General features: G+C 38.8%; 2 protein-coding genes and 1 pseudogene across 4 annotated transcripts in view; 2 read left to right on the forward strand and 1 right to left on the reverse strand.

Annotated features, from left to right (window-relative positions):
- Positions 1–23,453, reverse strand: part of Hbe1 (hemoglobin subunit epsilon 1) — a 177,272-nt gene that overhangs the window by 62,108 nt on the left and 91,711 nt on the right. The window lies entirely within an intron of this gene.
- On the forward strand, positions 2,611–3,558 carry Or51b6 (olfactory receptor family 51 subfamily B member 6). The gene has a single exon (NM_001001273.1). The coding sequence runs from the start codon at positions 2,611–2,613 to the stop codon at positions 3,556–3,558; it is 948 nt and encodes a 315-aa protein (NP_001001273.1).
- On the forward strand, positions 22,485–23,442 carry Or51m1-ps1 (olfactory receptor family 51 subfamily M member 1, pseudogene 1; annotated as a pseudogene).

A 23,453-nucleotide genomic window follows, 5' to 3' on the forward strand; every position in this document is an offset into this window, starting at 1 on the left:
CGCTTTGGGCAGAGGAAAGAGTATCAGGACAAAAAGGAGGTAAAGAGACCAAAGAAAGGTAGATGTGGATATGCACTGTTCAAACCTGGAAAAAAAATGGATCTCTAGAGATCTATGCAGATGTCTAGTTTACAGAGAAGAGTTTGAAAATTCTCATCAACAAAACAATCCCACTCTGAAGCAGACTTGTAAGGGGTGGGTGGCTGAGAGGTTAAGAAATACTCTTAAACTTACCAACAACTCCTCCCTCCACTCTGCCCAGATCTCACAGAGGAGCACATGTACCACAGAGAGATCTCTCAAGAAAGTGAGCAGAAGTGCTCTGTGTTTGAGTAAAAAGAGAAAGAAAGGCAACAAGCTGGTTTGAACTGCTAAAGATCCCACCTGTGCCTTAAGCCTGTGTGATCCACAATGGATAAGAGGGACTCTGATGCTTGATCAGTGTCATCCACTCATAATATAAACCTATTACCTGAAAGACATGGACTGGTTTAAGTATTCTACAAAATGAAGTGAGTATGTGGTACTGCAGTTGGCTGAGAGAGCTGAAAACTAGAATTATTTATTCGCTGCATTTAGGTCTTTGTAGGATCTTCTGCTTTCCATCTTGTCTTTGTGGTTTCCTTTCTTTTTCTTGTTTATTCTTCTATCAATACTTGTATAGCATCAGTGTAAAAGAATAATAGAAAAGGTTCTATTATAATATCCCTGGTTGTTTTATAATGAATTGAAATTTGCAATAGAATTTAAATGTCTCCACTACAAGAAAAAAAAATTCTGTGTACATAATAGATGTAATACTTAGTTCCACTATGGTGTACATATCACTAGATACACTTTTATCAAATCACAATATTATGGAATTCAAATACATAAAAGTTTTATTTACCAGTGTTACATCTTTAACCCGCCATAAGCTACATACTCCTGAGCTTTTCCATGACAGGAAGGAATTAGCTAATTCTGTGTTTCTCACATGTTGAAAAGGCCTCTCTGTCCCCCAACTTCTCCTAGTCTAAATGTTACAGAATCAATGTCAGCTTCAGCAATATCAGAACATCCCACCTAACACTCTTCAACTTTTATTTGTCCAGCAAGAAACATTATTTGCTGTTCAAATGAAGTCTTGTCTAGCATGGGTTTTTTGTTTCTTTCTTTCTTTCTCTCTTTCTTCCTTCCTTTCTTTCTTTCTTTCTTTTGTTGTTGTTGTTGTTGTTTTCTTCCTTAAATTCAAAATGTCCTGAATTGTCATATTTTCCCCAAATGCTTCATAAGACAATCACTTGGCAAATCTCAGGGTAAATGCTACAGATGTGTGCCTACCACAATTTTTGTAATAAGAAAATTCAATATGATAAAGCATTCTCTTTTCTTGTTCTAATCTGTTCTTGTATTTAGTGTTAAAAACATGATGAAGAAAGCAATCATTAGTACTTTTATAAATGACAATCCTAGATCTCTAGTGGCTCCCCAAGTTCACTGCCATTGATAAATAGCAGCAGTGGAACAGCAATCAAATTCAAAAGAGTGAAGCTCAATGATCTTGGAGATACATTTTTACGACAAAGGTGGGTCCATGATTAATGGCTAAAAGTGCACTAAGATATGTTTTGACAGCATGTGAGATGCACAATCCACACGAGATATGGAACAAGGTGGTCAAAATTTTTCTGGCTAATACCAGAAGATGAATGCCTCCCTCCAATAATACCTTAGAGTTCTCAATTTATTTAAATTTCATCAGACTCCAGTTATTGAAACATTGTCCATGTGACCATGTCTAAATAATGAATTTCTAATTTGCTTCTCCAAGTAGCTGACATGTAACAGTAATTTGTCTGATGTTACAAAATAGTGCCTCCAAGTGATTATCATAGACTTGTTTTATTGTTCATTTTTATAAGTATATTAGAAAACTCTAGAACTTTCAGAAGAGCTCATGGGAAGCTAGAATACTATACCATTTGATAACTTGGAGGTTCATTTGTTTTTGGGAAATACACATGCAGATCAGTGTTATATCATTTTTCATCCTCCCAAAAATCTTTAGACCTTTATCTTGTGAAGATTACTTACAAGCATGTTGAATATATCCAACCCTAAAATTAACTATTATCTTTTGTTTATTTACAATTTTCTTTACATTATTTTGCAGTCAGATATCCATGCCTGATCTTCAACAATGCTTAGATGCTTTCTGACATTCTGTCTCCTTTATTCTGGGGAATCTTTGGGTCTATTCTAAATACCAATATTCATGATGAGGAGTACCATGAAAATAGCCCTGTAAGTACCAATTCTATTAAAGCACTACTCAACTATACCTCATTTTCTTTGAAGAATAAGATTTACAAAGATTTCATCTAAGTCTACCCCTCACGGATAGCTTATGACTAATGTACATTCCAATAATGTGAGCTCTGGAAATGTAGAGTTGTTCTTGACATATCCTGTTTTGTCAAACCTAGAAAGCTCCCAGGAATATTGAATTATCGTTGTTGTTGGAAAACAGAACCACTGATCATCCACACAGCAAATAGCATCCTCAAGGGGCAAATCCTAAAGAACTGTATTTGATCATCGTGTCAGATGTGACTATTTCTGTCGGCAATGCCTACAATGTGGCTCAACATTTCCTCTTCCCCATTCCTGCTCACTGGCTTCCCAGGTCTGGAGAAAGCCCATCATCTAATCTCCCTCCCATTACTGATGGCTTATATCTCCATACTGCTTGGCAATGGCACCCTCCTTTTCCTCATTAAGGATGACCATAACCTCCATGAACCCATGTACTATTTCTTAGGTATGTTGGCAGCTACGGATCTTGGAGTAACATTGACCACCATGCCCACAGTGCTGGGTGTACTGTGGTTAAATCACAGGGAAATTGGCCATGGAGCCTGCTTCTCTCAGGCCTACCTTATCCACACTCTGTCTATTGTGGAGTCAGGGGTCTTGCTTGCCATGGCCTATGATCGTTTCATTGCCATTCGCAACCCATTAAGGTATACAACCATCCTTACTGATACTAGGGTAATAAAGATTGGCATAGGTGTAGTGATGAGGGCTGGTCTGTCAATCATGCCAATAATCATTCGCCTGTATTGGTTTCCCTATTGTCGATCCCATGTACTCTCCCATGCTTTCTGTCTACACCAAGATGTCATCAAACTAGCCTGTGCTGACATCTCATTCAATCGTCTCTATCCAGTTGTGGTTGTGTTTGCAATGGTCCTGCTAGACTTCCTGGTCATCTTCTTTTCCTATATTTTAATTCTCAAGACTGTCATGGGCATTGCTTCTACAGATGAGCGGGCCAAGGCCCTCAACACATGTGTCTCCCATATCTGTTGCATCTTGGTCTTCTATGTCACTGTGGTTGGTCTGACATTTATTCACAGATTTGGAAAGCATGTTCCTCATGTGGTCCACATCACAATGAGCTACATCTACTTCCTTTTTCCCCCTTTTATGAACCCTGTCATCTATAGCATTAAGACCAAACAGATTCAGAGTGGTTTGCTTCGCTTATTCTCCCTGCCTTGGTCTAAAACATGACTCTGACTGCTCCTGGAATGTAAATATAGTGACAGTGTTCCAGGCAGAAGCACTCACACAAAATACATTAGTAGAGACATACTAACTCCTCTGCTACTGGATTACTATTTATTGCTGACTTGATATGCCATAATGTATTCACAATGCTAAATTCTATGTCTTGATCTCACTTGATGTTAACTATTTCCCTAAGGAAACTTAAACCATTTGTTGAGCTTATGACATACAACAAGCACATGCATATATGGCTTTTGAAACTTCAGGATAGTTCATACTATACAATGTCATACATGTTTGAGTCGAAGGCCATCATTCTCCATGTGTTCCCCATACACTGGGCCTCCTATATGTAATGCTAAGGCATTTAGTAATCTTGTTCATATGTGGCTGGTTTCTGGTTCTAGAAAACTATCTAAAATGAAACAAGCCAGACTAAGCCTCGATTCAGGATGCTTGATCTCAGAAAAGCATATTCATGAAAAGTCTGCTCAGTTTCAATATTGATAAAATTTATCAAATAATGATACCAATAATAACAATTTTAAAGCAGAAATGCTAGTCCAGATAACCATCATCTTAATAAGTTTGGTCCCAGGCACTACTAAGTAGACATAGACACATTTTTATTTATCAACACATATTAAAAAGTTCTATTTAGAGAACAGAATGGTTAAACCTAAATGGGATAGCTGGTACACAGAAGTTCAGAACATCCTATCCTGGTCATTTTTCTGCAATGGCAGGATGGGAAAAACATAGCCAATGGTTCTTACTGGAAGAGAAATTATCTTTTATTTCCCCCAATACCTTTCAGATTTTATTGCCTCTTAAAGAACCAGTATACAAAATCAAAAGATAAGTTTTAAATGTACCAAACAAACAAGTAAACAAACAAAAAACTCTCATGAGCAGACTCAACAAGACATAAAATGCTAGGATAATTGCATAGCCAGACCCAAGATGAGCCACTTATTTTCCAGGTTCTGGGCTCTGTCATGCTAGCCTTCTAGGTGATCTCTACTAGCCGCATCTATTCCTTCTCACAAAAAGTGATCATTTTCTCAAATTTCTTAGACTTACAGCTAACTTAGAGGAAAAAAAAGAAATATCTTTATAGCAGTTTCCAAGCTATTAGAAAAGTTTTATCTGGTCTGCCTAGTGAACTATAACTTGTTTTATATTCTTCTGCAACTTGGCTTTTTGTTCTGATTTTATGTAAAAGCTGTTTCTCCTTTCATAGCTCCAAGAGTTTGTTCCTTAGACAGAACAGAGTAAAATAATATAATAATTGTTGTGATACAGAATTTACCAAATAGATTATTTTTAATAAAATAAAATTTTTATTAAACCAATGAAAGTAAGTTTAAGTGACTGGCTCTCTCTGTCTATATGTCTGACTGTTACTTCCTATGTCTCTTCTATTTTCTCTAGTAATGTGTTCCAAAGTTTGGACAACCCAGGATCATCTAGAGAGGTCAAAAATATCAGGGTTTGCCTGTAGCTCAGTTTATGGAGTCCTTGCTTGGCATATATAAAGCCTTTGACTCAACGCTAAACATCACATAAAGCTACAGAATGCAGAGATGGACACCAACAATCCCAGCATTTAGGAGGTAGAGGCATGATGATCAATAGTTCAACATTTTTCCATGTACATATAAAGCTTCAGACCAGAATATAATGCAGGAAGTTCTAACTCAAAAAAAATTTTTTTTAAAGGTTGATTTTTTTCTTTCTCGGAATGAATTCAGAGGGAATCTAATCTACATCAAAGTAATTATTTCTCTGTAGTCATTCTGGTCTTGAGCTCTGCTCCACCCAGCTATTGGGAATATTATGATAACTATTTTTTTTAATATCTATAAATTGATATATATGATGGATACCACCTTGAGTGTCATTTTATCATGTATGTTGTCTATAATTCTCCTGCCTTTTGCTTTTTGTGGTGTCTAAATCGTCTTAGGTGGTTTCACAATTCACCCAGAAAACAGAATGTACTAGGTAACAAGATGAAGACATGCCAGGCTATGAGAAAATTTCCATCAAGCATTTGGCAGAATGCTGAGACAGGGAAGAACCAAAGAAAGCTGTCCAGTAGCCAGATAAAATAAAGTGAGATGTGCACCTACAGCGTGGAGCAGAAGTTGCATATCAAAACCGAAGGGCAGCATGCAGATTGCCACTGCTGTCTTGTGGAATCCCTATGCCCTAGTGTTCTTTAGTATGAATAGTATAAGTCAATAACAAGTCTCCTAACCCTGATGGCTCTCAGTTGGGAAACAAGGAGATATTCTTACAGCTGTGGAATTTTAGAGAGATGTTTTGCTCCAGAAAACTCCAGTTAACCCTTTTAACACTAGGAAGCTTCCACAAGGTATCTGTTATTATGGATCAAGGAGTACTCCTGTCCTGTTTTTCACCATTTTGCCTTTAAAGCTAATTTATCTGTACAAAAGTGGTATAGTAAGCAGTACTTCTGCATCCTTCTAAGTACACAAGAGTAGACATAATGTTTCCTTGCAGCTATACCTTAATGTGTAGAAGGTGCTTTAAACATTTGGATCAATAAACACATTGGGACCTCTCTGAAAGCTTTTTATTCATGATATATGAATATTGGCTAGACTTCCCAGGTTTCGATAATAACAGATGTTCCTTCTCCAACTTTAACATGGTAACTAACGGCTTGTGTTAAAGTGTCAGGCACACTCCCAAGCAGGAGGAAGGGGCCAGATGTTTGTAGTAACAGTTGTTAGAGTATGATAATCTCCTGGATCGACATCAGCTTGCAGCTGCTGGCAAAGGGCAGCTGAAGTGACAGAAGCCATGTGATCCTGAATAGAGGTAAGGGCTCAGTGATAACCAGTTGTTTTGAGATTAGACTACAAATTAAGCTTTGAGGGTAGAACAAATGTGGACAATCTGCTTTAATTGCAGTGCAACTTCCTGCCTAGAAACACAGAAATAACTTAGTCTATTGTTGATAAGCCCCTGCCTCAATGCCCAGAAGGAGCAGAGATCCTTTGTAATAAAATATTCCACTCCTATTTTGCATAAAAGCAGCATGATGTAGCCAGGTAAATTCACTCTTCAGGCAATATTGCTGCATTTCAGGAACACAAACAGAGGATTACATCTTGCCCACATCTTGAGTCTCCTAAGAAGTGTATGTGGAACTGGCAGTAGCCAGAGGACAGGAGCACAGCTGCACAGAAGACAGGAGCAGAACTCTGCACTGTTACCCTCAGTAAAGGGAGATATTCTTGAGACTTTTAGAGACTTTGACTTAAGCCAAATGAGAATTTGAAGCTTCATCTCTGAAGAGAATTTCTAGGACTAGACATTCCAGTCAATCAGAGATAGTTTCAAGATATTTTAATATAGACTTAAGTGTGGAGGATGAAAGAAAGAGAGGTATTCAGAAGGTGCTTCATAACCAAGTAAGGGAAGGTGTATCCCAAAAAATGGAGAGCTAACAAAAGTTAGATGCACCCAAGTTTCTTATTTCTACAGGAGCAACCATTCCTATGTGTTGCAGACAACATATTCTTATCACTTCCAAGAACATGGGAGATCTTAAGACCATTTCTTTGTTTTTGTTTTTCTTTCTAAAACAAAAACTGCATAGGTCAGGTTGACCAGAAATTTCTCATAAAACTCTGGCTAGCTTGGAGCACGCACTTCTTCTATTAACTTTCCCAGTGCTAAGATATTCTGTATGTGCCAACATCTTTGACTCTAAAACCGTTTGTATTTTTCTTGTTTCATTTATTTACATTCCAAATGTTGCCCCCTTCTGGGTCCCCTCTCCAAGAGTTCTTCACCCCATGCTCCCCTCGTTTGCCTCTTAGAGGGTGTGTTTCTCTTGTCTTATTCTAATTAATCATTACTGGGTCAGATTCAAAGCAGAATAGCACAAAGTAAGGAAACACACAATGGTTTCATAGAAGACTCAGAGACCTGTTGCTTCTGCAGGACTTGGAAATAAGTTCGTCCTTAAACTCAGCCTCCAGGTGCATGCCTCATTGACCCCAGCCTTTCCTAATGCTGAATTTGTGGGGATAGAAAAAGGCTATCCTTTCTTATGGAGGTTTTTCTTGGCAGGAAATTTCTACTTCTTTTGCAGAGCCTGGTAAATTAATGTCACCTCATTGATTCTAAGGGGAATACACTTTTGAAAAGAATGAAGATAAATAAAGGGACATGATAGAGAGGAAAGTAGATGACAAAGAATCTTAACAAAGAGCTCAGAAAATGCATGGCTTTGGTTGGCCTGAAAGTAAATTACTGTTAAAGACTTGTAAAAATGAGAAGTAGAGCAACCCTTTAAAGTAAGATCTGAGTGTCAAGGACTTTAATGCATTTATGGAGAACTGTTTAGTCATCTGATCAAAATCTTGACAATTTGCAGGTTCTATGGTTTCTATGTCAACTTACAACCAATATCTGTATCATCTTTCCTCCAAATTTTTATTGAGAGTCTCAAATATTTCTGTTACAGCATCTAAAGCCAGTGACTATTTTTGTCATTTCTTTTAAGTCATTCCACATAGAAAACCACAACCAATCAAAATGCAGAGTTGCAGAGCCAGCCCCAAAGGATACAACTACAAACAACTCTTGTACCTAAGACCTAGGGACCTTTGTGGAAGAGGGAGTAGAAAGACTATAGAAGCCAGGTGACCAGAGAGTTTGCTGAGAGATTATGTTCCCTGGGAATGTCTGAGGCCACACCTATAAAGTCTCACCAACATGGCTGCCTAAACATGATCTGAACAAGAACAACAATAGACATGACAAAGTGAATGTGGAAAAAGCCAAGAGGGCTTAACCCTACACAAAGAACTACAGGCAACTAAGGAAAGCTGGAAGGAGAAGTTGTCTTCACCAGGGAATAGTCAACCAGTTGGTTATTCAATAACAATGATCAGTCCTGAAAACATGCATATGAGTAACATTATACAAATTGAGCAGATTATATATTGGAATATATATACATACATACATACATATAATGTATGTGACAGCAATTAGGGAAAAAAAGAAGCCATAGATGTGAAGGGGAAGCAGAAGAGCTATATAAGAGGATTTGGAGGGAGGAAATGATGTAATTATAAGTTCATAAAATAAAACAAGCAATTTTTAAATTTTGTTAACTCTTTCAATACCTACTCACTATGAGCAAAACCATTCTATCCCAAGGATACATAATGGTCGCATGTGCAGTGAGCTACACTGTGGTTGTGACAGGCTTATACTGATTGAGTGACAAATTCACCAGGCCTTCAAGAAGCTACATCCTCCCTAACATGATTTCTCTATAAGATGATGGAGTGACACAGGAATAAGTGTTTAGGAAATAATAGATTTGCTTTAATAAGACAGATATATCATTTCCTAATGGTTGCTGCACAGTCTCTAGCCCACCCAGCGTTGTGTGTTCTCCTGCATGGTTTGGATTCCTCTGCTGAGCTCTGCAGTTCTTCTAGGAATTGATTCACTGTATTATGTAACATTCATTCCCAAATCACACTTGTTAACCTTTCCAATTATCCCATTAGAAATGTCAAGTTCACCGTGGCAAATTAAACTTTTCTAAGGTTCCAGCTTTCACTTTTGAAAGCCTGGATTTTTCTACTGTCACCCAACACTTTCCACTGTTTTCTTTGAAGAAATGGGTTTATTCATTCATTAACAAGATGCCAAACATCAAAAAATAAAAAAATATATAAAATAATAAAAATAAAGATATCTGACCTCAATAGTCCACTGTCTTTGGGTTTCTGTGTGGAGGAATACCATGATCAAAAGTCAACTTGGGGAGAAAAGGGGGTTATTTTGGCTTTAACTTCCATATTGCTGTTCATCATCTAAGGAGTCAGGACAAACTCAAACAGGGCATGCACCTGGAAGCAGGAGCTGATGCAGAGGCCATGGAGCAGTGATGGTTACTGGCATTGTTCCTCATAGCACTTTTAGCCTGCTTTCTTATAGACCCTAGGACCACCAGCCCAGTGATGGCACCAGCCACAATAGGTTGGACCCTCCGACATTGTTCATTAATTAAGAAAATGCTTTACAACGTGAAGGAAACAGACCGGATAAACAGTTCTCTGCACCCAAATCCCGAGGGAGGGAGAGCTAAACCTACAGAGAGGCAGACACGCCTGGGAAACCAGAAGAGACTGCACTCTGCGCACATCCAGACACCAGAGGAAAACACCAAACGCCATCTGGAACCCTGGTGCACGGAGGCTCCCGGAAAGAGCAGCACAGATCTTCCCGGTTGCTGCCGCCGCGGAGAGGACTTAGGCAGTACCCCACGAGCAAACTTGAGCCTTGGAACCACAGGTAGGACCAACTTTTCCCCTGCAAGAAACCTGCCTGGTGAACTCAGGACACACAGAGGCAAAATTCCTCTAGGACCGGGCACTTCCTGTGTTTACCGGAAGTCCAACACCCGCGGATCCCGGCCCGCAGCAGCTCTCTGCTCCCAAACCCCGTGGGAGAGAGACCTCACCGCCTGGTCAGGTGGGCGCTCCTGAGGCTGCAGAGCGGAGGAGACCACCAACACTGCCCACCCCTGCCCACATCCTTGGCCCAAGAGGAAACTGTATAAGGCCTCTGGGTTCCCGTAGGGGAGGGCCCAGGAGTGGCAGGACCCCTGCGCCTGAGACACCGCTGGAACCTGAAGGAAACAGACCGGATAAACAGTTCTCTGCACCCAAATCCCGTGGGAGGGAGAGCTAAACCTACAGAGTGGCAGACACGCCTGGGAAACCAGAAGAGACTGCACTCTGCACACACATCTCGGACGCCAGAGGAAAACACCAAACGCCATCTGGAACCCTAGTGCACGGAAGCTCCCGGAAAGGGCGGTGCATATCTTCCTGGTTGCTGCCGCCGCAGAGAGCTCCTGGGCAGCACCCCGTGACCAAACTTGAGCCTCGGGACCACAGGTAAGACCAACTTTTCTGCTGCAAGTGACCTGCCTGGTGAACTCAAGACACAGGCCCACAGGAACAGCTGAAGACATGTAGAGAGGAAAAAACTACACGCCCGAAAGCAGAACACTCTGTCCCCATAACTGGCTGAAAGAAAACAGGAAAACAGGTCTACAGCACTCCTGACACACAGGCTTATAGGACAGTCTAGCCACTGTCAGAAATAGCAGAACAAAGTAACACTAGAGATAATCTGATGGCAAGAGGCAAGTGCAAGAACCCAAGCAACAGAAACCAAGACTACATGGCATCATCGGAGCCCAATTCTCCCATCAAAATAAACATGGAATATCCAAACACACCAGAAAAGCAAGACCTAGTTTCAAAATCATATTTGATCATGATGCTGGAGGACTTCAAGAAAGATGTGAAGAACTCCCTTAGAGAACAAGTAGAAGCTTACAGAGAGGAATCGCAAAAATGCCTGAAAGAATTCCAGGAAAACATAAATAAACAAGTAGAAACCCATAGAGAGGAGACACAAAAATCCCTGAAAGAATTCCAGGAAAACACAATCAAACAGTTGAAGGAATTAAAAATGGAAATAGAAGCAATCAAGAAAGAACACATGGAAACAACCCTGGATATAGAAAACCAAAAGAAGAGACAAGGAGCTGTAGATACAAGCTTCACCAACAGAATACAAGAGATGGAAGAGAGAATCTCAGGGGCAGAAGATTCCATAGAAATCATTGACTCAACTGTCAAAGATAATGTAAAGCAGAAAAAGCTATTGGTCCAAGACATACAGGAAATCCAGGACTCAATGAGAAGATCAAACCTAAGGATAATAGGTATAGAAGAGAGTGAAGACTCCCAGCTCAAAGGACCAGTAAATATCTTCAACAAAATCATAGAAGAAAACTTCCCTAACCTAAAAAAAGAGATACCCATAGGCATACAAGAAGCCTACAGAACTCCAAATAGATTGAACCAGAAAAGAAACACCTCCCGTCACATAATAGTCAAAACACCAAACGCACAAAATAAAGAAAGAATATTAAAAGCAGTAAGGGAAAAAGGTCAAGTAACATATAAAGGCAGACCTATCAGAATCACACCAGACGTTTCGCCAGAAACTATGAAGGCCAGAAGATCCTGGACAGATGTCATACAGACCCTAAGAGAACACAAATGCCAGCCCAGGTTACTGTATCCTGCAAAACTCTCAATTAACATAGATGGAGAAACCAAGATATTCCATGACAAAACCAAATTTACACAATATCTTTCTACAAATCCAGCACTACAAAGGATAATAAATGGTAAAGCCCAACATAAGGAGGCAAGCTATACCCTAGAAGAAGCATGAAACTAATCGTCTTGGCAACAAAACAAAGAGAATGAAAGCACACAAACATAACCTCACATCCAAATATGAATATAACAGGAAGCAATAATCACTATTCCTTAACATCTCTCAACATCAATGGCCTCAACTCCCCAATAAAAAGACATAGATGAACAAACTGGATACGCAACGAGGACCCTGCATTCTGCTGCCTACAGGAAACACACCTCAGAGACAAAGACAGACACTACCTCAGAGTGAAAGGCTGCAAAACAACTTTCCAAGCAAATGGTCAGAAGAAGCAAGCTGGAGTAGCCATTCTAATATCAAATAAAATCAATTTTCAATTAAAAGTGATCAAAAAAGATAAGGAAGGACACTTCATATTCATCAAAGGAAAAATCCACCAAGATGAACTCTCAATCCTAAATATCTATGCCCCAAATACAAGGGCACCTACATACGTAAAAGAAACCTTAATAAACCTCAAAACACACATTGCACCTCACACAATAATAGTGGGAGATTTCAACACCCCACTCTCATCAATGGACAGGAGCCAGATGTAGATCGCTCCTGAGAGACACAGCCAGAATACAGCAATACAGAGGCGAATGCCAGCAGCAAACCACTGAACTGAGAATAGGACCCCCGTTGAAGGAATCAGAGAAAGAACTGGAAGAGCTTGAAGGGGCTCAAGACCCCATATGAACAACAATGCCAAGCAACCAGAGCTTCCAGGGACTAAGCCAATACCTAAAGACTATACATGGACTGACCCTGGACTCTGACCTCATAGGTAGCAATGACTATCCTAGTAAGAGCACCAGTGGAAGGGGAAGCCCTTGGTCCTGCTAAGACTGAACCCCCAGTGAACTAGACTGTTGGGGGGAGGGCGGCAATGGGGCCAGGGTTGGGAGGAGAACACCCATAAGGAAGGGGAGGGGGGAGGGGGATGTTTGCCCGGAAACCAAAGAATTATTATTAAGTATTAAATAAATTAAAAAAATCAAAACAAAAAAAAAAAAAGAAAGAAACTGGAACATCCTGGCCTCTGTTTATAGGTTTAAGATAATCACATCTTAAAGATAATTATGGGTGTAATTCTGGACAATGATCATAATAATCCAAGAACAACCTAGAGAAATGAAGAAGGCTGAAGTTGTTGTTGTTGTTGTTGTTGTTGTTGTTGTTATTATTATTATTACTATTACTATTATCATTCCTGTAATATAAATACTTGGGAGGTTAAGACAAGAGAATGTGAGTTCAAGGCCCTGTGTAACTATAACATGTGTTACCAGTTTGGACTACAAAATGAAACCCTTTCTGAAGAACAAGAAGCAAAAGGCAAACTTAAGGAAAAATATGCATATCTATAAAGTAATATTCCTTATGAAGCTTTGAGTATTTTTCCATTTCTGTGCAGCTCGTTAAGGCAATATCATCTCAAATGTTTTTAAGTATTTTGTTTACCAATCTTACCGTATTATAATACGGGTGGGTTTCAATGATAAATTCATATAAATATTGATTGAAAGACCTTAAATAAACTAGGCAGCGCTGGCTAAAAAAAAAAAAAAGAAAAGAAAAAAAAGAAAAGAAAATGCTTTACAACCAGATCTTAGGAAGTTATACATACTTCATTGAGGTTCCCTCCTTTCATATTTCTCTACTTTGCATGTCAAGTTGACATACAATTAACAAGCCCATCCACAAATGAAACACATAAGGGAGGAAATGGTTACCTCTTCAAAAAGGCTGGGCAGTGTGAACTTTGAGGAAGGGAGAGAATTGTCTCTTGGGCACCGTGGCAACTTCTGCTCTGTTACTATTCTAGACATAAGTAAGTGTACAGGGGAGTAGAGGACGGATTAAAGTCCAGCAGTATCATTCCAGCCTTAAAAACCCATATTAATCCTCCATCACCCACTGGAGCTCACCCTGCGCCTTGGATAAGGGGAGAGTGACTTGATGTTGCAGGCATTTCTCACCTCAGCGAGCCCAAAAAGAAGCAAACTGTTTGGGGATGTTGAGGACAGTAAGTGAGGGCTTCTTTTAGATCGGCTTGTGTTAAGTTGGAGTGAGAGCTAAGACTTGATGAGGATTGCTAGGACAAAAGACACTCAGAGAGATTTATATCTGAGAGATTGATTCTTTTAAATTATGAATAAAGTAGAGAATAATTTTGTTTCCCTCAAAGTCAGAATTTTTATTGAGAGTTTGTTGGATATGGAGTGTGGGCATATGTGAGAGAGGAACAGATCATTCTTGAAGAACAAATGGGTCTGGAGTTCTTGGTTGTATTTCAGGCATAGATCACATGGCAACATAGCCCCTAAAGAAAGCAAATTCTGGGAGGTGATATCCAGGTGCTGGCCTGAATTTAAATTTATCTTAGGGTTGCATTCTACCCCTGGTGGCTACACTAGAGTACTACAACATGTGCACTGACCAACTTGAGCTTGGGAGGAGCTTCAGGTTCCAACCAAGCCTGGCTCAACCAGTGCAGGTATCAACTCTGGAAGGAGCCTGCTTACGTGTAACTGATACTACAGTATCTGTGAAAACCATGGTAGTTGAACTCTGTCTTAGTAATACCTCTCCCTTTTCCTCTCCCTACCTCTCCCTGCCCCTTCCTTCTCCTCCTTTTTTTCTCCTCCCCTCCCCTTCTCTCCTCTCCAAGTACATGTACTAAAATCCAGAGAATATTTAAAACAGAAAACTCTTGTTTCCAATATTTATAATATTGGAGTTTATATTACTAACTGGATATTGTATGTATCTTTATAATAATGGATTCAGATACTTGGGGGAGAGAATCAATATAATCCTGGTTGAAGTCTTTAAATGACTAACTCTAACTTAGGTTTTCCATAACCCCATATCAATCTACCTTCATTCGTTTCCCTCCATATCTCCCAGACCCCAATATTATCCAGAAAAACAGGAACAGAGGTAAGGGCAGATGCTTTGTGGACTCAACACTCTCATTTTGTCCTCATTTCCCATAAACAACCTTTGTCTTCCTACTCTGTGCTAATTGTAGTTTCACAAATTCTGATAGATCACCTATCTTATTTACTAAATGTGAACTTTGTATTCATGTACATATAGAACTCGGGTTGGAATTCTTCACAATGGACACTAAACTCATGCATTTGAGTTGTATTAACATGTATAAGAATGATTAATTTAGCTAATATTCCAAATAGGTTATGTACAGTATGATAAAATAAACCTAACTATCAATTGGGAAAAGAAAAAAAGCAGAAATGTAGAGTGCTTTGTGTTTGTCTCTTCCTGTATGACCATTGAATGCTATTGTTTAACTCTAGACTTCAATTAAATAATTTACATAGGTAAAGCAGAACATTGTTATATGGGTTTTATAATAAACATTGTAAAGCCAGTATTAAAGACTCTACAAAAATCATTCTGGTCCACTTTCCCTGTTGAAGGATATGACACAGTTTTCATGACAGTCTCTAAAAGACCACCCTGGTGCATTATGAAGGGAAAGAGAAGCAAGCACATTGACTAAAGATATCAGGAAAAGATGAAATTTCACAGCAGAGAAGTAAAGAAAGCAAAAGCAGTTAGGAAATCTGGTTGCTGTTGATCGTGTAGGAAATATTCTATGCATTGCAAGTTGAGTAGAGACTGTTAAGGAAGCCTGGGATGTTGGCCTGGACAAGCACTTGCAGGCAATTATACAAGGAGTGATTAAAGTAAAGGGATCTCAAAAACACACAGTGGCTGGCAAAGAAAAGTGAATAATTTAGCAATCAAAAAAGCAGAAATAAACACCAAGTAAATAATGAGTGTAGGAGGTAAGATATTTGAGGGAGTTGTGACTCGGAACTTGAAAACAGATGAACAATTTAGAAAGCAGAATGACATCCCATAGATAACCCCCTTCATACATCACACTTAACCTGTGCTGGAAATTATTCTTTGTCATGGGCAAAGGGAAGAAAATGAAGTCAGAACTAACAAGGATGCTTCTTCATAAAGCAGGAAGAGAATGCAATGCAGTAGGATGACTTTCACTGCCTTTCACCGCTGGATCCAACCCTGTAAAGTAAGAAAGCTCCAGCTTTAGGTGACTCTGCAAAAAGAATGACGTGGGAGTAATCAAAGACTCTGACTACATGGGACTACCCAGCCCTAGGGACTCATTGTTTGTCCTCGAGTTCTCCCAGTTGAAGTGAAATGCTTTACAAGCACAGAGGAAGGAGGAAGATAAATACTTCCCTGAGAAAGCAGGCTGATGCTTCTCCCTGATCCAGCAGCCATTCCAGTCTACAGTACAAACTGCTCTGACTTCATGTTGTTATATTAACAGCAGCTGGTGAGTGTCCACCACCATCTTCTCTTGGAGTGGTGTAATAGGCAGTCATAGAAGAGAGGGTGGGGATGTGTACGCAAAGGTAGAGGGATGAATGAAGGTTCCGAAAGGGCAGTCAGCATGCAAGGGGATGTTCTCAGCTCTAATTTGGGCTTCTCCCTGACATGTTTGAGTGACCTTCTGTAAATGTATTTCCCACATCTCCCTCACTGAAGCTCAGATGTTTTTCTCTTAAAAAAATTAATTCTGAGGATCTGAGCTCTCTACAGAATCTTCTCTATTTCTGATGTTCTCAGAGAAAGTCATGGTCATGGTCAGGGGGAAGGGCCTGGTATCACTGGAGAAGATGGCAGACTATTTGCATATTATCTTATGGTTAGGGAACAGTGCTGCCCCATCCTCATGACTGTGACTTCTGGACCAGTCAGGCTCTTTCCGGGTCATGCTTAGAGATTGGCTTTCCACTGGCACCAAAGGATAAGCTTTCTACTCTGAGTGTGCCCCTCCTTGCCAGCTCTGAACTACACTCAGTATGCCTCTTTCTCTCTTAAACAAAAGTCACACATTTTTCTAACACATATGTCAAGGACATTGTGTTTCAGGTCTATGCACACAGCAGACCACATAGCTCTGCTCTGCAGGTATCAATGCTGACAACCTCCCATGACAACCTTACTGTCCCAGCATGATCTCCTCTTCCACAGTCCTCCTCTGCTCTACTCAGAAGAGGCATGCTCCAACATGGTGGGGATAGTCTCAAGATCTCAGTATGAGGATTCTAGTTGGAATTCTTATGCTTAAAACACAAGAAACAGTGTTTCTACCAGTAGTTCATTCTAGAAATAGCAAATACTAAATTTGAAAGAAATAGGTATAGCAAAAAATAATTGTTCATCATTTATTAGAAAATCCCATTTTGAGAGCTTTGCTCAATTTCACCTATATTTGTTCTCCTTTACTCTTGCAACATCACAGTCATTAGGAGTTTGAATATGAATTGATAGACAAGACTTCTGTTTTTCTGTGAAAATGGTGATATGGGTGCTACTCTCCCTCTACAAACCATTGTCCCACATTGCCAACATAAACTATGCATAACATTCACTCTAAAGGAGAAATCCCAGTTCCACCATTGACTCTGTGGACTTCTTGTCTGTTGTGCCATGTCACACTGAAGACAGTGACAAGAGCCAACCCAGGATTCCAGAAACAGCCAGTCAGGACAAGAAGTGAGTAGCATGACCAATCATCTCTTCATTTCATTCTTCATACTACAGGGTAGAGCTCACCGTGTGATAAACACTGACCTGGAATCCTGGGGTCTAAGAGAAGCTAGTTTACATGGTTGAAAAAATAAGAGTTAAAGAATCATTAGTTTTAAATATGTGTGATTGAGGGACATATATAAGTATAGATTTGTAAGTGCTATATGCAACATGTAAGTAATTCATGTAGCAAAAAGTTTATTGAAACATACATTGTTCTTAGCATTTTGACCAAAGATCAATTATAAAGTATATATAAATATATATATGTATAAATATAAAATTATAATTTTAATACTTGTGCATTTATATGCATTTCTTCATCTTTTTATAATATATTATATTTTCAATAAAATCTACACCATATAAAAGTACAAATTACTGATAGTAATACACATTTATAAACTATTAATAAGTTCTTAAAACACATTGTACATGATTGTACTTATGCTAATGTGTATGTATTCTCTTCTACATAGAAATACATTCCCTATCTAACTACAAAAAGTATATTGAGAACTCTCCTAACTACACAACGAAGTCTGGAGAAATGTGTAAGACCAAATATTTGTACTAAGTCTTAAACAATCAACAAGCATTTACTAGTTGAACTCCCTTAACTCTACACAATGAAGTTGGGAGAAAATTGTAAGAAGTAATATTAGTATTAAGTCTTAAGCAATCAGGAAGCATTTACAGGTTGGATGAACAAAGGCTGTTGTTTGCTAAGAAAGCAAGGAATATAAAATGTAAAAAAAATTAATATATAGAGCATCAAGAATTAAAAACATCAGTATATTGAGTGGAGTAAGTAAAGGCTGTATATGGAAAGGGACCAAACCAGGTAGGGCTTGGCCAGGTTCAGTGTATTACAAACTCTTGTATGACATTAGGATAATAAACCTTGGAATGAGATGGGGCTTATGTGCCATCTGTCAGATAGTGATAAAAATCTCATAGTTATGAGAAACATAAATGTGTAAAGTTTTGTGTGTGTGTGTGTGTGTGTGTGTGTGTGTGTTCTTCATGAATTGTTTTTAAGCTCAAGAAACCGAACTCATTACCAGAGATTTTTTTTGTGTGCTGAAAGGAAAGTTAGTGAAGGACTGTCATAGTGGCTCAGAGTTAGCACTTTCCAAATGATGCTGTGACAGTAAGAGGTGGACTCTGAAGATGGAGGATCAAACATTGCAGAGGGCTCAGCTAGGGTGGGAAAACTATGGACTAAGAGGATGATTACAAAGACAAAGACCAAGGAATACATGAAGGGATACTTTAAAGGTAAGAAAGATTGAACCCAGTTAAAAATAGATAAATTCAAAAAATTGTAGTGGATATTTGGAAATAGTAACTGATATCTAAAAATCATAGGTAAAGGATCACTAAGTGTGGGGTGATGGACTTGAACTCAATGGCAGATGTGTTAAGTATAATTGTCACATACAAGCAATTCAGAAAGAAACAGTCATTCAGACTGGCTACATAACGAAACTATCTAGACTGGAGATAAGTATTCACAGACATCTTCGCAATTATAAATAATCATAAATGAGAAGTTAGGAAGTCTTAGGTCAGAAAATTGAGTACTATGAGCATTTTGAGTAAGGGAAGGAAAAATACAATGGGAACTATTACCAGAATATATTTGTATATTTTGTGGCAAAACCAATTCTTTATATAATCATTTACATCTAGCATAATGCAGTGGTCAAGTATTAAGGAGCAGGGAATTAACAAACTTTGAAAGACATAAGAAAATGAGCACTTTAACAATTTAAATGTATTATGATAGGATGATCAACACCCAGAATAGAAAATGCCTGTGTTAGAGGGTTTTAGAGAAAGAAAATATCATTGTTGGATAATCAAGTAGCAATAAGATTTGCCATTTTCACATTCACTTTAGAAACACTTTCATTGTCTAGATTTTACCTGTCAATTCACTGACTTAGAAAAACAGAATAAGTTTAAAGTAAATTTACATGTGTACAGTTTGTTTGTGGATGTATATCAACTAACCAAACATTAGGTGTAAACAAAAACCATTTGCCAGAAAATTAAAGAAAAAATAATTTTGGCAAAAGAATAAAGAAAAGAAGAGGAGGAGGAAGAATCTCAAGGGAACAAGCCAATATGACATCAAAACTTCTAAAGGAGGAACATACGGTAAGACATGGTCAGAAGTATGTATTAATAATGTAACTAAGTCAGATATTTTAAAGATGCAGTAAACATAGACCCCCTATGGTACACTTTAAAAGCATTTCTCTAAACAGACTATAAAATTAATTACTTGTATACTATATACTTTAATAGAAAACTACTGAAGAAATGGAGAGGATTAGTGGGCAAATCATCCTCCCCCTGGCTGAAGTGAGGTGGGCTCATCTTAGTCTTGTTCATCTTTCTGTTCTTTGTTTGTTTGTTTTAACTAAATAACTTTTTCTTTAAGTTTTTTGAGACAAGGAATTTTTGTATAGACCAAGTTGGCCTTGAACTCAAAACTTTGTCTCTGCCTTCTTTTTAGTCCAAGAGCGCCGTCACTGGCTTTGTTTTTATTGTAGTTTTGTTCTGTTTTCATTCTTCCAGTATCCTCCCAAAACCTGTTCTGCGCCACCTCATACATTGTCACCATGATCCTCCTTATGTCATTCATCTGCCCCAAAGTATTACTGTAGACTCTAGCCTACTGACTTTGCTCATTCTCATAATCGTCATATTATAATTCTTTCTTTTTAACTTATTATCTCATCAAGAATTGCATAATATACCTGAAATCAATGATGAAGCCTAACCCATGATCGAAAAAGTCTGTTTCCTGGTCATTATCCCTCCTCCTCTCCTATTTTAACTGGATTTTTAACCTATAATATTCTCTATAGTACATCATGACTATTAATCATTTATTTGCCTATTCTTTGAATTCAGACTATGCTGACTTAGCCAAAGTTCAACTAATTAAATCCTCTTTGTAGCTATTTATTTTGTGTAAGCTAAATGTAGTGATGGGAAATATACAAGAACACTTACTTACTGATTATATTTTGAATATGTGGGCCTGAAAAGGGCCATCTGCATTGTGGGATCCCACCCCACGCTCTGATACACTCTCCCCGTTTCTCCTTGATGCCTTAGAATAAGATTTTATTTCAGTCACTCTGCCGGAACTGCTCCATTCTTGATCATCCATGCTTCCATGGTAATTACACTTCGGTCCTTTCTCAAATCATGTTATCTTGACCTCCCATCAGCACTACAGATACTTGTTGAACACCTGTACTACATGCTTGAACACAATTCCCTGTCTTCATCCCTGTCTTATTGAAATGTTTCTTCTCTGTGTTATTGTTGTTGTTGGCTTCTACTTGGCCACAGTTTAAGAAAAATGAAACTCAGAAACAGTTAATGACAATTCTCATGAGCTGTGAAGGCATACATAATCTAGATTAAGCTGTTGTCTCAAACTCTTGTCTCACCAGCACCCTCTACTTCTTCCTTTGCAACGCATGCCCCTTTGTTTTTCCAGCCAAGCAAGCAGTTAAGCTGCAATCTGTTTCAGACACTCCTACTTTCTGTTTTCTCTACTAAAAGGTACTTTTATAAGATATAGTTGCCCAAAATCAGTGGTATTTTTGGAGGTTCATTTCTCATAATACTTTGGTCATATCTATTTATCTTTCTTTGGTTCTATCTGTGATTCTCTCCTTTTGTCTTTCTTTTTAACTTCCTTACTTTCTGCTTATAAGTCTTTTGCATATACATTACAGTCTCCAGTGTTATGTTTTTATGGGATTTCTGTGTGCACAAAGTATGTGTCTCTGCATCTATATGTGTTTCTTGTGTTTTTCTTTGGCTTTTTGGCTCCTTGTAGTTTGTTTGTTCGATCATTCTCTGGTTTGTTTGTTTTTATTTTCTGTTGTTTTGTTATTAGTTATCTGTCTGTAATCAGAGAAAGAAAGAAACTGTGTGCATTTGGGTGGGTGGGGAGTTAGAATCTGGGAGGAGCTGAAGGAGGGGAACCATAGTTAGAATTACATTGACATCAGTGCAAATATAAAAAAACAAAAATGTGACTTATGCTCCTACGATAAGCAACATAAAATAATAAAAAGGTTGTTGAAAGACAAAATTGTTGGCTTCTACTTAGTCACAGTTTAAGCACAATGGAAATCAAAAACAGTTAAAAAAAAACCACTGTAAAATAACAGTTAAAAAATGTCAAAAACAACTGTAAAACATCAAGTTACACATTTGTATGTGCTATGGCATACAAATCTGGAAATTAAAAGAAAAGTTCTACAGTCACAGATTTAATTCTCAGAACAAGACTGAAAAATGAAATAATGAGAATCAATTATATTGCTAAGGAGAAATATTAGAACATTATAAAAGAAATGACTAAAGATGAAAACAGCCATACTTAAGGAATAGGCATGATTGAAAAACTAGTGGAAAAGACTAGAAAAAATATAAATAGCCTGCAATGGTGATTCATGCCTTTAATGTCAGTACTCTGGAGGTAGAGGTAGGCAGATCTTTGTGTTCAAGGCCAGCCTGGTTTACAGTGTGAGTTCCAAGACAGCCAGGACTACCCAGAGAAACCATATTCCTCGAAAGAAAAGAAAAGAAAAGAAAGAAAGAAAGAAAGAAAGAAAGAAAGAAAGGAAGGAAGAAAGAAAGAAAGAAAGAAAGAAAGAAAGGAAGGAAGGAAAGAGGGAAGGAAGGGGGATGGGAAGGGAAGGAAGGAAAGAAGAAAGGAAGGAGAGGGGGTAGAAAGAGGAGGAAGGGAGGGAGAGATGTATAAGAAGACTAATGACAATTATTTGTGATGTAAATGGCTAAAGGGTACAGCTGATGGATGGGGTTGATAATATGAATGGAGAGAGCATAGCAAAGTTCCTGGCAGAGATGTGTTTATGAAGCCGAAGAACTAATTAATAATCAGAAATATCAATTATTTTCAGGTCCATCCTTGAGAAATACCAGCACAGTATCTTCTTGCTTCTCAATTCATGATCCTGTCAAACATAACTCATTTTAGCCCCATGTTTTATCTCAGTGGCTTTCCTGGTTTGGAAGCCTTTGAACACTGGATTTTCATCCCTTTTTTCTTGATGTACCTGGTGGCCATCTCAGGCAATTGTCTCATTCTGATGATTATTAAGACCAGCCCTCGTCTGCACACACCCATGTACTATCTGCTCTCCTTGCTGGCGCTCACTGACCTGGGGCTGTCAGTGTCTACCTTGCCCACCATGGTGGGTATTTTTTGGTTCAATTGCCATAGCATTTATTTTGGAGCCTGCCAAATCCAGATGTTCTGCATCCACTCTTTTTCCTTCATGGAGTCTGCGGTGCTCCTTGTCATGTCATTTGATCGTTTTGTGGCCATCTGCTACCCACTGAGGTACTCGGTCATTATCACCATTGAGAGGGTGATGAGGGCAGGCCTATGTGTCATCCTCAGGGGGCCTGTAGCCCTTATCCCAATTGTCCTCCTCCTGAAGAATTTTCCCTACTGTGGACCTCTTGTTCTCTCCCATTCATTTTGTCTACACCAGGAGGTGATACATCTGGCATGTGTGGACACCACCTTCAACAACTTATATGGACTGTCACTGGTGGTGTTCACCGTGATGTTAGACCTTGTGCTCATTGCACTGTCCTATGGATTTATCCTACACACAGTGGCAGGTCTGGCTTCCCAAGAGGAGCAGATCCGAGCCTTCCAAACATGTACTTCACATCTGTGCTGTGCTTGTGTTCTTTGTGCCCATGACGGGGCTGTCTCTTGTACACCGCTTTGGGAAACATGCTCCACCTGCTGTACATCTTCTCATGGCCAACATCTACCTCTTCGTACCTCCCATGCTTAACCCAGTCATATATAGTATTAAGACAAAGGAAATCCGAAGAGCAATCATTAGGTTCCTAGGCTTTAGAAAGGTCAATTCTGAGTCCTGGAGCTAAATGAATCATTG

This window comes from Rattus norvegicus, chromosome 1, assembly GCF_036323735.1.
Source record: "Rattus norvegicus strain BN/NHsdMcwi chromosome 1, GRCr8, whole genome shotgun sequence".
In the NCBI taxonomy this organism is placed as follows: Eukaryota; Metazoa; Chordata; class Mammalia; order Rodentia; family Muridae; genus Rattus; species Rattus norvegicus.

Excerpts from the sequence above, each read along its gene's own strand:
- Or51b6 (NM_001001273.1), top strand. The coding sequence starts at position 2,611 with ATGCCTACAATGTGGCTCAACATTTCCTCTTCCCCATTCCTGCTCACT.